We start from the raw sequence: 12,089 nt of genomic DNA on the forward strand, positions 1-12,089 counted from the left end.
ATATAAAATTTAAAGATCAGCATTTGTTTAAAGCTGCGAATGGAAGTACCACCGAATGAAGAATATTATCACACTGATATTTTTAGCGCATTTTTGAAATTTTTTTCAAAAAGGTAGCTTAATAAATCACTTTGTTCGGTCGGCTGCCAATAAAAACTTTTTATCTAGACATCGTAGAGAGCTCGGAATGGTTTTAAAAGATCAGTTCCATAAAGTTATTGCGGCGCCGGGCATTTAAAAGTTTCAAATCAAAGCATAAATGCTATAATTAACAAATTTTCATTTTCATATACAACAACAACAAAAACAACAACACGTTTTTTTTTTTTCATTGTTTTACAGTGTTCTTCAATTTTTTTCAATGTTTTTACAGTGTTTACTGAACAATGTTTGAATTTGTTTTGACCGATAAGAGGTTTGAATTATAAAAATCCGTTAAATTATGAAGTTCTTAAATTTTTGGAAGTTTTATACAAATCTTGTTTTTAAGATCTGAAAGTGACCTGGATCTTACTGGATCTTGGTTTTTAGGTCTGAAAGTGACCTGGAACTAACTGGATCTTGGTTTTTAGGTCTGGAAGTGCCCTGGAACTTACTGGATCTTGGTTTCTAGGTCTGGAAGTGACCTGGATCTTACTGGATCTTGGTTTTTAGGTCTGGAAGTGACTTATTAATCAATTACTGATCGCTGGGACAAAAATGCGCTTAAGTCCCTCGATCAATAACACGAGGACTTTTGTAATTTTTTATCTGATAGTTTCACCTAACTGACGTAAATATTTGACAAAGTATTGATGTTGCAAAATTTATAGAGTTGCAAACAATGATATATATTAGTTTAACTGTACAATGTCAAATATTAACATAGTGTTTGTTATCATATACTGCGAGAAAAATATTATTAGTAATAAAATTATTTAATAAAGATCGTAGTAATGAAAAACAAAAAAAGTTGGGATAGGAACATGCATATCACACAAGTCAGTAAGGAATTTTATTTCGATCAAATAACTCGTTTAAGCAATGTAAAGCAAGCGTGGCTCTACATTTACAAAAACTTTAGGTTTTGTTGTTTAACACAACCAGCAAAATTATTCAACATTCTCTTTGATTTTTTTTTCGTTTGCTTCAACAAAACAAAATAAAAAAAACATAACGTCGAAATTTCTCTGCATTCTAACCGAGTCCAGTTAATTGAACAGACGTTCGTTGTTTTTAGCAGAGGTATTTAATATTTCGTAGAGTATATAAAAAAAAAAAAAATTAATAAAATTAGTGCAAAAAATTTTAAAGTCAAATTTGGCAACTTTTTTTTATGCATTATGAACCTTTTGATTTCTAGTGAAGCATTAAAATATGAAAATGTGTTTAAATGGGATTTTATATACCTAATTTTTCATCTTACTTTCTATTTCATTCGATATAGTTGATTGTTAATTTTGTCATTAAGAGAGTCTCAAAAGAAATAATTCGTAATGGATGAAATATACTTTGCAGGCGTTGAAGGGTAAGTACAATTTGAAGCATAAATTTTAGAAATGTTATGCAAAAAAAGTAAAAGTAAAGAAAAGAAGAGTCATAAAATATCACGTTTACGCATATTGCACTTTTTAAACATTACGAAGGTCATCAAAAAAAAAATTAAGCTATAGAATACAATTTTAAAAAAATAATTGTTTCACCTCATTTTAGTGGAAATATAAATGTAAAGACACGAAAGTACAGGCAATACATGCAAGTGAAATAAAGATTATCAGAGTAGATTTTTTTAACAACTCCTCAAAATTCAGTAATTTGTCGAGATAGCATTTCAAGAGTAAAAGTTTAAATACGCAGAAACATATTTCGCCCGCCTGAAATTGCTTGTCTAAACAACATTTGACATTTTGCATTAATTATTTCTTAATAGTTAAGCTCTATAATATCCACAGATTTGTGTGGCTTAAGAAATTGGTATATTTAAAATTTCAAATTAATTCATGATGGATTTTAACGACTTTGCCATAATCAACTGATCAACTGATTTATAAAAAAATGAAAATCAAAAAGGATTGAATAGCTAGATATTTAATTATATTATTTATATTGCCTTATCAATCACTTTGAGCTATTCTCATTGTTACCTACAGTCAAATAATCTTCTTTTTTGTGTCTAGGTACACATTTAGAGTTTAAAGATTAAGCAATTTTATGTCATGTTGCATTATATTGGCAAAAATAAATTGTATATAAAGCTTACTAAATTAGAAAATAGAAATGACTAGCATTTTGTGGATTGATTAACAATATGTTTTTCAATAGAAATTATAGTAATTTAAACACCTCCAATTTTTTTCGACATTTTTTTGGAAATGAGAACAGTCCTAACTAAATTTGTTTAGAAAAAGACTATACAAGTAGGGGTGTAGCAAGACAATTTTTGAAAGAGAGGTTTTAGATATTGTCAAAAACATCACTAGCAAATTGAAAAGTCTTGTTCAAAAAGATGAGAAGTAGTTTTGATCCCAAAAACCCTGAAAGCGCCCCTGTATGATCTTCTCATTTTCTTTTAATTAACAAAGCAGACGACGAGCCCACATTCGACAAGCTCTTTTTTATACTCGTAAAGTTTAAATGCTTGATTGGGTCAATTTTATTAGCATATAAATTGTGTATCATGATAAGGTGCTTTCAAACTCACTGTAAAAAATTGCATTAAGTAATCTATCCATCAATTAAATGAATTTGTTTCCTCTTCGATTATTACTTACTTTCATTTTTTTTATTTTGCAATATGATTTAATAAATCGCTAGTCGGTACCTAACATGGCAAAAATCATTTATTGTTTTAGAGGAGCGACGCAATCGACTCTTTTGATTTCAAATAAAAATGGCACAATTGTTGGGCGAGCGCGTGGCGATTCATGCAATATTTGGCTCGACGGCATTCCAGAAGTGGCAAGAAGAATTGCAGAAATGGCAGATCAAGCAAAATTGGAAGCAAACATTCCACTGTCAATTAAGTTTAAGTGCATCGGCTTGAGTTTATCAGGTTGTGAACAAGACTCGACGAATGCAGCATTAGAGAAAGAAATCAAAAACTCGTTTCCAAATTTAGCTGAGAATTATGTTGTCTGTAGCGATACATTGGGCAGCATATTAACTATCGGATCGGGTGGAATTGTAATTATTGCAGGAACTGGTTCAAATGCTGTTCTACGAAATCCTGATGGAGGTAAGAAAAATCGAATTTTAATATTTTCATATGCTTATTTCTATTTATCAATCATAATATCAGATACGATTCAATGTGGTGGATGGGGTCATCAATTGGGTGATGAAGGAGGTGCATGGTGGATTGCACATAAAGGAATTAAGACAGTATTTGATCATGAGGATAACTTACAAAAATCAACGTATAACGTGGAAAAAACATGGGAAGTGATAAAAAATCATTTCAACATTGAGAATCGAACGGATATGCTAGAACACTGCTATGCTAAATTTCAAAAATCCTTTTTCGCCAAATTGTGCCACAAAATGTCAGTTGCCGCATTCGATGGAGATGAATTATGTGAAAGTATATTTAAAGACGCTGGAAGACTTTTGGCTAGAATGATAGTAGCCCTTTTACCGAAAGTTTCATCTGAATTAGTATTAAGTGGTCATTTGCCTATTTTATGTGTTGGATCAGTTTGGATAAGTTGGGAGCTTTTAAAGCAAGGATTCACCGATGAACTTCATCTCCACAAAATTCCATTTGAACTAAGATTGCTAAAGCTCAAAACAGGAGTTTCACCTGCGTTAGGTTCAGTTTACATGGCCGCTGATTTTGTCAAGTTTTCATTGCAAAGAGAATACGAAAAAAATTATGAAATCTTTTTTAGTTACAATGAGAATGACAAAGACGTAAAGGAGCTATAATTTCAAAAATTCCATTTCATTTTACCAGTATGACTACTTATACTTGTGTGTACTATAAATAAGCACTTTTTTTTTAAAAAAAAAAAAAAAAAAAAAAAAACAATTGATTACTTTTGGCTTACAATATCCATCATAAATGTAAAAAAAAAAATTCTGCTTGTATTAGAAGAATATTCATAATAAAAAAGAATATTTTTTAAATAGGTATTCTGATTTCTTCAAGCTATTTACATAATATTTTTTTATTCAACTATTTCTGGTGTTACAGCAATTTTTATGAGTTTGCCCCTCCAAACATTCATCATAAGAATATCTTTAGATGCAGAATTTGTTGCTAGAATATCATAAACATCGGATGACTGAGTAACTTCTTGTCCATTGATACTTATAATTATGTCACCTTTAAAAATAATTAAATGTTCAGTAAATATAGATTAATTTACAAAATTTACTAATCTATATTGTAAAATAAACTCGAATAGAATGATAAGCGAGTTTTTATATCGTTTTGATAATACTTGTTTAACTTCTCTTTGTTCACTATTATATTTTAGTAATTCCAGTTTTCATTTTAAATTTTATTAACATACCTGCCATTAAGCCACCGATTTGAGCAGGGGATCCTGCAATTACTTTCCAAACTAAAATTCCATGTTGAATTTTATCAGGAATTGAAGATCCTCTCTGTTTTAACTCATAAATTATATCAGGTGTCAAAGACAACATCGTAATTCCCATGTAACGTTTTCCACTAATGCTTTCAGAAGTTGTCTTGCCGGTTTTTAATCGTTCTTCTGCTAATTTTAGAAAATTTTTAGCATAATCTATAGGAATTGCAAACGATATGCCTGCCGTCACTTTCATTGAATTAATTCCAATAACTTCAGAATCTAAATTAACTAATGGTCCTCCCGAATTTCCAAAAGTAATTGCTGCGTCTGTTTGAATATAATTAATGTTTCTTCCACGTAGTCCAAGTTCTTCAGATGGTCGTTGAGTAGAACTAACAACTCCTGAAATTATCATTTTTGTTAGAACTTTTAAAAATAACAATATTTTGAGGAATATGATACCAGCTGTTACAGTATTTGATAGAGACAATGGAGATCCAAGCGCAACAACCCATTCTCCAGCTCTTAAATCAGATGATTTTCCAAGTTTCATTGCATGCAAATTTTTACAGTTAATACGAACTGTAGCTAAATCGGATATGGGATCTACAGCTTCTACAAAGCCTTGAAACGTCCTTCCATCGTGCAATTTAACAGATACGATCGATCTTGGTTTATTGATAACCACATGAGCATTGGTCAAAATAAGTCCATCTGACGAGATAATAAAACCACTACCTAGAAGTTAAAACTGTAATGTCTATGAAATTCATTTGCGGTAAAGAAAAATATGGAAAAATACCATTCGAAACTGTTGAAGGTTTTCCACTAAAAAAGTCCATTCTTCGTGTATCTTGAATCTCAATATAAACTAAAGATTTTGAAGCTGTTTCTACAACATCTGCAACAAAATTAAACTATAAATAATATTAAAAAAGTGAATTAACAGTGTTATTTGAATTCATTAAATATTAAGCATTTTACTTGTTGTCTTGGAGTTGTTTTTGATGAAGCAGATACAGAAGGCAATGATGGTATAGGAAGGAATTCAGCAAAAAAATCTTTAAATGTGTTATATCCAAATATCCCACAGCATATTCCACACGACAGTAGGAACCCATTTTTCGTAACTTTTTTTGCAGAAAAATATGAGTTATAAAATCTTTTGTTTCTGTTGACTTCAGCTGTTGCTATTATAATTTGTCTATAAAGATTCGTTCTATTTGTTATACACCTATTAAATTTCATCAAGTTATTCATTATAGCTATTTAGTTAAATTGATTAAAAATATTTTTTAATACACAAGAAAATAAAAATGTTAACAATAAAATGATCAAAGCGCATTTTTAGTTTTTACTGTATAAGTCCTGTCTTAACGAAATAAGACTGTATGCATTGATTTAACTAATATTAAATTTAATTTTGAAAAAACTAGATACTCGTTTAGAATTAATTAAGAATCAAGACTTTTCTTATGATAACATGGTAGACAAAATGCAAACTTTGTTTAGTAAAATTAGCTAACATTTGAATTTTAGCAAACCGTTTTAGATTTTAGCACTAATTAATTGAACATGTGACTGGAAAATTTTAACGATCAAAAGTATTAATGAATAAAAGAGTTGAAAAATATTTAAAAAGAAGTTTCAAATCAATAATTTTATTTTCTTACTTTATTTTACTACAAGTATAAAAACATTTTTTTCATCCATTCACCTAAAAAAAAGATCTTTTTTATGTCCTTTTGAATATATTTACTAGTTAAGAGCTTCTTTTCATTAACTTTTGTGGTAATAATCATGAAAAATGCATCTAAAATAAATTATTATTCTTCGCTTTAAAACTCTATTTTTTGTTTTAAGTTTTTAAGAAGAAAATGATTACATCTCTAAATAATATTGTTTTAACTTTTTTCTTCAAACAATTAAAGTTATTATATTTTAATCATTTCTTCATCGATACATTTAATTATTTTTTTTTTTTTAAAGATGACAACTATGTTTGTAATTAAATCTTATGCGTTCATTTTATTTAATCAGTTTTAAAGTTTGCCTAAAAAATTCATGCATTTTTTTTAAAAACTTGTTTGTATGTTAGGTATGTCATAAATTGAGCTAAAGGAATAAATATAGATTTTTTTATATTATAAGTATTTTCCAAATTCAGTATCAATGTTATATTGAAATAAAAGAAATAACAAAGAAAATAATTTTACAGTTAAAAACTAAATCATTATTTTTTTTATATGAGACAAATTCATCAACAATTAAGCATCGATATTTGTTTATATCATTAAAAAGTTCAATTAGAAAATTTTGGTTTATTATTTATAGATAATCGGCCGCAGTAAAATCATGCGTTTGAATTATCTGTTGTTAGGATAAACAGTCACGAAATCATTTTGGTTACATAATTTACTCTCACATTACTCTTATTTTCAATATAACTATGTATAATATGGTTTAAATAATTTTGTAAATGCTACTAAACTTCTTTATTATTAAATATAATTGTTGCATCTAGTTCTCCTTTAATTTATGGCTTACTTTGCACTTTGCTTACTTAATCTATATAAATCGACTAAGGTGATAAAAAACAAGAAAATACTGACAAAAAATTAATTTATTTCAAAATTAAATAAATTTCTAATTCTCATTTTTCTAAAGAAATCTGTTTCAAAAAAGCTAATTTTTTTTTTTTTTATTTTTGCAAATGGTTATTAAATTTATGTGAATATGAAACTAAAGGATAAGATTATCATGATATATGTAATGTGATATAGGTATAAATTTTTTATTATTCTAATTTAAAATTGCTTTTGAATTTTTAAACTGATTCCTTTTTAATGATACTAAAATAATGTTCATTCTTATTTTTTTTTTTTTTTTTTTTGGTTTTTTGGTTTTTGAATTTTTTCGATAAAAACGCTTCTTAAATATTATATTTATTGATCAATTTTTATCATAGCTCGAATTTATTTAATTTAATTTTTAATCTATTGAATTCGTTTAAATTTCCGAATATTATTTTATCTATTTGAAAATAAATGGCAATACCATCAATTATATGTGTGGTAACCTCATGGATCGTTCATATTTTTTAAAACAATGAGAACCTAGTTTTGTCAGAAAAAAACCTTTGGCATTCGCCTATGCAAACAATATAATCATTTCCATTATTATTCATTAAACCAGAGCTCGAAGTCTACTTAACTACAAAATTCAAGTCAACTTAGAGTTATGATTTAAAAAACTCGGGAAACCTTAATGTGGTTTTCATTATCATGCTTACTTTAGAAATTACTTTTAAACTGATAAGATACAATTTATTTTACTAAAAATTTCATAATCAAATCGATTTTCATCAACCACTAAAGTGGTAGCAGTTCTTTAATCAAAATTGTCTTGCATTAAAAAATTTAAGCTATTTTGGATAAGAACATGCTTAAAAATTAAAATAAATATATGAACTTTCCGCGGGCAATCTAGTGAATTTTCAGCAGTAATAAGTAATCGTTCGTACTTATTTATAATCTTTTGGTAATGCATTTGGTTTTATATTATTTTTTAACGCCTTTTTGTAAACTTTCGTATATAAGGGTGGTGCTTATTAATGCACTTTGTTCGTTCGTCCGTCTGACGAAAAATGAAATTTTAGACTTCGAAGAGAGCTCGTTAAACTAACTCTGTTCTTTCGAGTTATTAGCGTACTGCATAATTGAAAAGCTTAAAACATTGGCTAAATACGATAATTTAAAATGTTTGAAAAAATCCTTTAAACAACTTACATTGTTATGTCACACTCTGTCACACAAAGAAAAATATCCACCTTCCACTTAAAAGCGAATTTCGCAATGATTTGTTAATCGAATACTAATCGCTGGATCAAAAATGCGCTTAAGTCACTCGATCAAACACGAGAACTTTTGTAAATTGTTTTTCCTCAAATTTATGATTGGTTTTATCATAAAGTATAAATTTTAAAAAATATCTCAAAACCCTACGATTAAGAAAAAGGTCGAAAATAGTAAATGATTTTTATCATATTTTTTTTTTTTTGACTTATATAAATTTTAAGGACCTTTTATAAATATACTTTATATGACTTCGAAAGCAATAATTTAAATGCACACATATCGATGTGTTTCTTTGATATTTGTATGTTGTAAGGAATAACTGCATGTTTTCAAAGAGTAACAGTATATAGCGAATGTAACACTTCTCTCCATTGTTTCTTTACTTCTTTGAACTCTTTATCACGAGCACAAATATATTATTGAAAATTTGTGAATCAATATGAATTTAATGCATACAATATTCATCCAAATATTAATAGAGCCTTCAAAAATGTTATCGACTATGAGATAAAGACCAGAAAAAGTTGAAGTATTGTAAACATGAAGAATGTTCTTAGTTATCATATTTTAATATTAATTTCAAATCAGGTACAATAGAATTCTACATGACTTCTTTTGGTTTTTTTTCATCTTGAAAAGTCTATGCTTTGGTTCTCAAAGATTGTATTCTATCGAGGAAAATTAAAATTTCATTAGTTAAATGCCAATTACTGAGTTTAATTTGAAAAGTGTTCTGGTTCATAGTAAGTTATAGAAAAAGATTTCCTGTTCTAATTTATGAAAATTTGGAAGAAATTCCTTATATTGTGTAGGTATTATGGAATTTTAATTGAAATTGAATTTTTCTGATAGAAAGAAAAACTTTGCTCAAAAAGAAAATTAATCTTAATTCCGAACGCGACACTAAATTATGGTATTCTATGTAATTGCCAAATTTGAGAAGAAAAATACATGTTTAGTGACAATATACATAGTTTAATGGATCAGTGTTACGGTCGGGCATACAAGGCTATGAATAAGAACAAATAAAACACTTTTCAACATAAATAGAGATATTTTGAAATACATCAAAAGCATATAGAAGTATGACATTGAGAATATCTCATTAAAGGTTTTATAAACTTTTCATAAAAGTAAGTTGATTAATTTTTAGGATTCAACGAAATAAATTTATATGGAACTTGTCAAATAGTATGAAACGAATGAACGAACTATAAGTATATTAATACTTTATGATTTTTTTAAAGATATTATATAAGAGAGAAAATATGATTAAATGTATGAAGTGGGTTATGAAGTTGAAATTTGCAGATATAACAACATTAATAGGTCGCAGATTTTGTTATATAAATATAGATTTTGGTTTGTTTTTAATGAATTGAATGTCTCTAATAATGGGTAATTATGGGAATATATAGTCATATAAAGTTTTAAAAACCCTTGTTGCACATGTACTCTCCTCGATAATTTCTAGTGCAATCATTGTATCTCCTAAAATTTAAGTACATATCGAAAAAATTTCAAAAATATTAATTTTTTTTTTTTGTATTCGTTTTGAGAAACAATGAACATAGAATATGGGGAAAAGTTTTTATACTTAATGGACTAATTTAACTTTATATTTTTTTCTTTTTTGAATCAATACTGAAAATTGTCTTTAAAACTCCTTGATGTTAAGCATAGTTTGTTGATTTTTTTTTATCAGTTGTGATAGCATAACTAATTAAAAATAATGGGGAGTTTCAATAAAATCATTTCTATTTTTTAATCTACAAACAATGTACGAATATTGTTTGTTCTTTATCATTGAAAACTTTTCAAAATTCATTAAAAATTACAAGTATTGACGGCATATATATGTATAAATATGAATGTAATTGTGTTGCTAGATTATTGCTGTTTTTTTTGTCAATTATAGAAATTTTGAAATGGCATTCACATCATTCATTTAAATATTTTTTTTTGTATATGCTTACGAGAAAAATGTATAGTTCAAAAATTTTTAATAAAAATATGTCATTCCTTCTTGACAGTATTCATTTCAAATGGAAATTTAATTGTTTTTTTTTTATTATTTTTGTGTTGAATGCTTTTATATTAATTTTTTTTATGATTTTTTAATAATATAGTAGAAAAAATACATCTATTTAAATTTTTGTTCTCAAAAATTTACATTTAAGATATATATAATCAGATATAATTATACTAATATACTAACTATTCTTTCTTTTTATTGATTTATTAATTTTTTTTTCTTATTTCTTTTATAGAAGGTATATACTTTTTTTTATATAAAAAGTACCTATAACTTTACATCCTTACTACAAATTTTAGACAGAAAAATAGAATTATGAGATTTTAAAAAGAATTAAAATAATTTTCTACTTTTCCAAGTGCTTTTCATTTTTCACACCAAAAACTAAGAGTGTGTCATGAAAATTCTAAAATAATTGAAAAACTAACAGGATTTAATTATATGGGAACCAACTGAATTATAACGTTCACAAAAATAGTTTAAAATGTTAGCTAGTCATTAATTTTATAGTTCAAAAATGTAAGCGTTAATATTTTTGAACCGTATTTTATTATAAAAGATAACGTTAAAAAAATTCAAGATTTGTTAATTTTTAATAAAGGCTTTTGTCTTTTTTTTTCTTGTATCCAATGAATTCAAATTCAATCTCATTCATTTAAATATACTGTTTTACCTTGTTACATCTTATATTAGCTTTTTTTTAAGATTCTTCCCTCAATATGAAAATAAAAATAGTAATAAATAAAATAATAAAAAACTGAAATATAACAACTTTATTTCAATATAAATCTGAATAATTCCTTGCTCATCAAAGAATTTTATTTTGGCGATATTTTTTTGTGATGTCTTAAACAGGCTACATATAAACTAACTAAAATACATTTGTATTCGAGTAGTTGATTTTAATCATCTATCTATCGGATATATAAATAATTAATGAATTATAAAAAAACACTGTTTTGCAAAAATATGTAAAAAAATCAGTATCAAAAACCAGAAAAGTGAAAAATTTAATAAAAATATTTCGTCTTAATCTAATTTATAAAAAAAGAAGGATAAAAAACAAAACAATTTATAAAGTAACTACAAATACATAAGGGATTTCATTTTGTCTTCGATCTGCTTTCAAAAGACCTCTTAAAAATATCACAATCAGGCAACTAGTTTTACATTTTTCATGACTATTTTGTAACAAATTAAAAAAAAATAAAAAAAAAAAACATTATTAATATTTTTAAATATGCAATGCAATTAAAAATTGGGATATTTGTAATGCATTAATGAACAATTAGATTAGGTCAATGACCAAACGCATTTTTTCCTTGTAAACGATCAGTAATTGTCAAATGTTTGAAAACTTTAAAGTAATATTATGTATTATGAGAATTATTTATAACGATCTGCGATAGTTACTTGAAAGATTAAGTTTTGTATGATAACTAAAGTTGATCTTTGGGTGATATGTGATGTACAAAGAGAGGAAGAAGAAGGATTAAAGTGAATTTATCAGCATATTTGTTTCTGCAAAAATGCATTAAAGGAAAAAAAAATTAAACATGAACAATTTTGCTAATTTCAAAGGTACTGCGTAATTTTTAATATTAAAGGAAGGATAGAAAAATTTTTACTAATTCGAAAATATAAAAAGTCTGATTATTATTTGTTCAAGAACTTCTACACTAG

The 12,089-nt window shown here is 26.5% G+C and overlaps 2 protein-coding genes across 3 annotated transcripts; one reads left to right on the top strand and one right to left on the bottom strand.

Annotated features, from left to right (window-relative positions):
- Positions 1–891: 891 nt before the first annotated feature.
- Positions 892–4,129, top strand: Nagk (N-acetylglucosamine kinase). Its single transcript, XM_070647451.1, has 4 exons — positions 892–1,224; positions 1,427–1,507; positions 2,832–3,214; positions 3,278–4,129. Exons 2-4 carry the CDS (start codon positions 1,476–1,478, stop codon positions 3,901–3,903), a joined length of 1,041 nt encoding a protein of 346 aa, XP_070503552.1. The 5' UTR covers positions 892–1,224; positions 1,427–1,475; the 3' UTR covers positions 3,904–4,129.
- Positions 4,111–5,804, bottom strand: HtrA2 (HTRA2-related serine protease). 2 transcript variants are annotated; one of them, XM_070647449.1, is made up of 5 exons: positions 5,499–5,804; positions 5,317–5,431; positions 4,977–5,252; positions 4,494–4,916; positions 4,111–4,303 (listed from the first exon to the last, which is right to left on the bottom strand). In XM_070647449.1, the coding sequence occupies exons 1-5, from the start codon at positions 5,772–5,774 to the stop codon at positions 4,146–4,148; spliced, it is 1,248 nt and encodes a 415-aa protein (XP_070503550.1). In that variant the 5' UTR covers positions 5,775–5,804; the 3' UTR covers positions 4,111–4,145. The 2 variants fall into 2 exon arrangements, with proteins under 2 accessions (XP_070503550.1, XP_070503551.1); XM_070647450.1 differs by having other exon boundaries at positions 5,317–5,415; positions 5,499–5,635.
- Positions 5,805–12,089: the final 6,285 nt, after the last annotated feature.

Source organism: Chironomus tepperi, unplaced genomic scaffold (genome assembly GCF_022539635.2).
Source record: "Chironomus tepperi strain 1889 unplaced genomic scaffold, CSIRO-AGI_Ctep_v1 contig_376, whole genome shotgun sequence".
Taxonomy (NCBI): Eukaryota; Metazoa; Arthropoda; class Insecta; order Diptera; family Chironomidae; genus Chironomus; species Chironomus tepperi.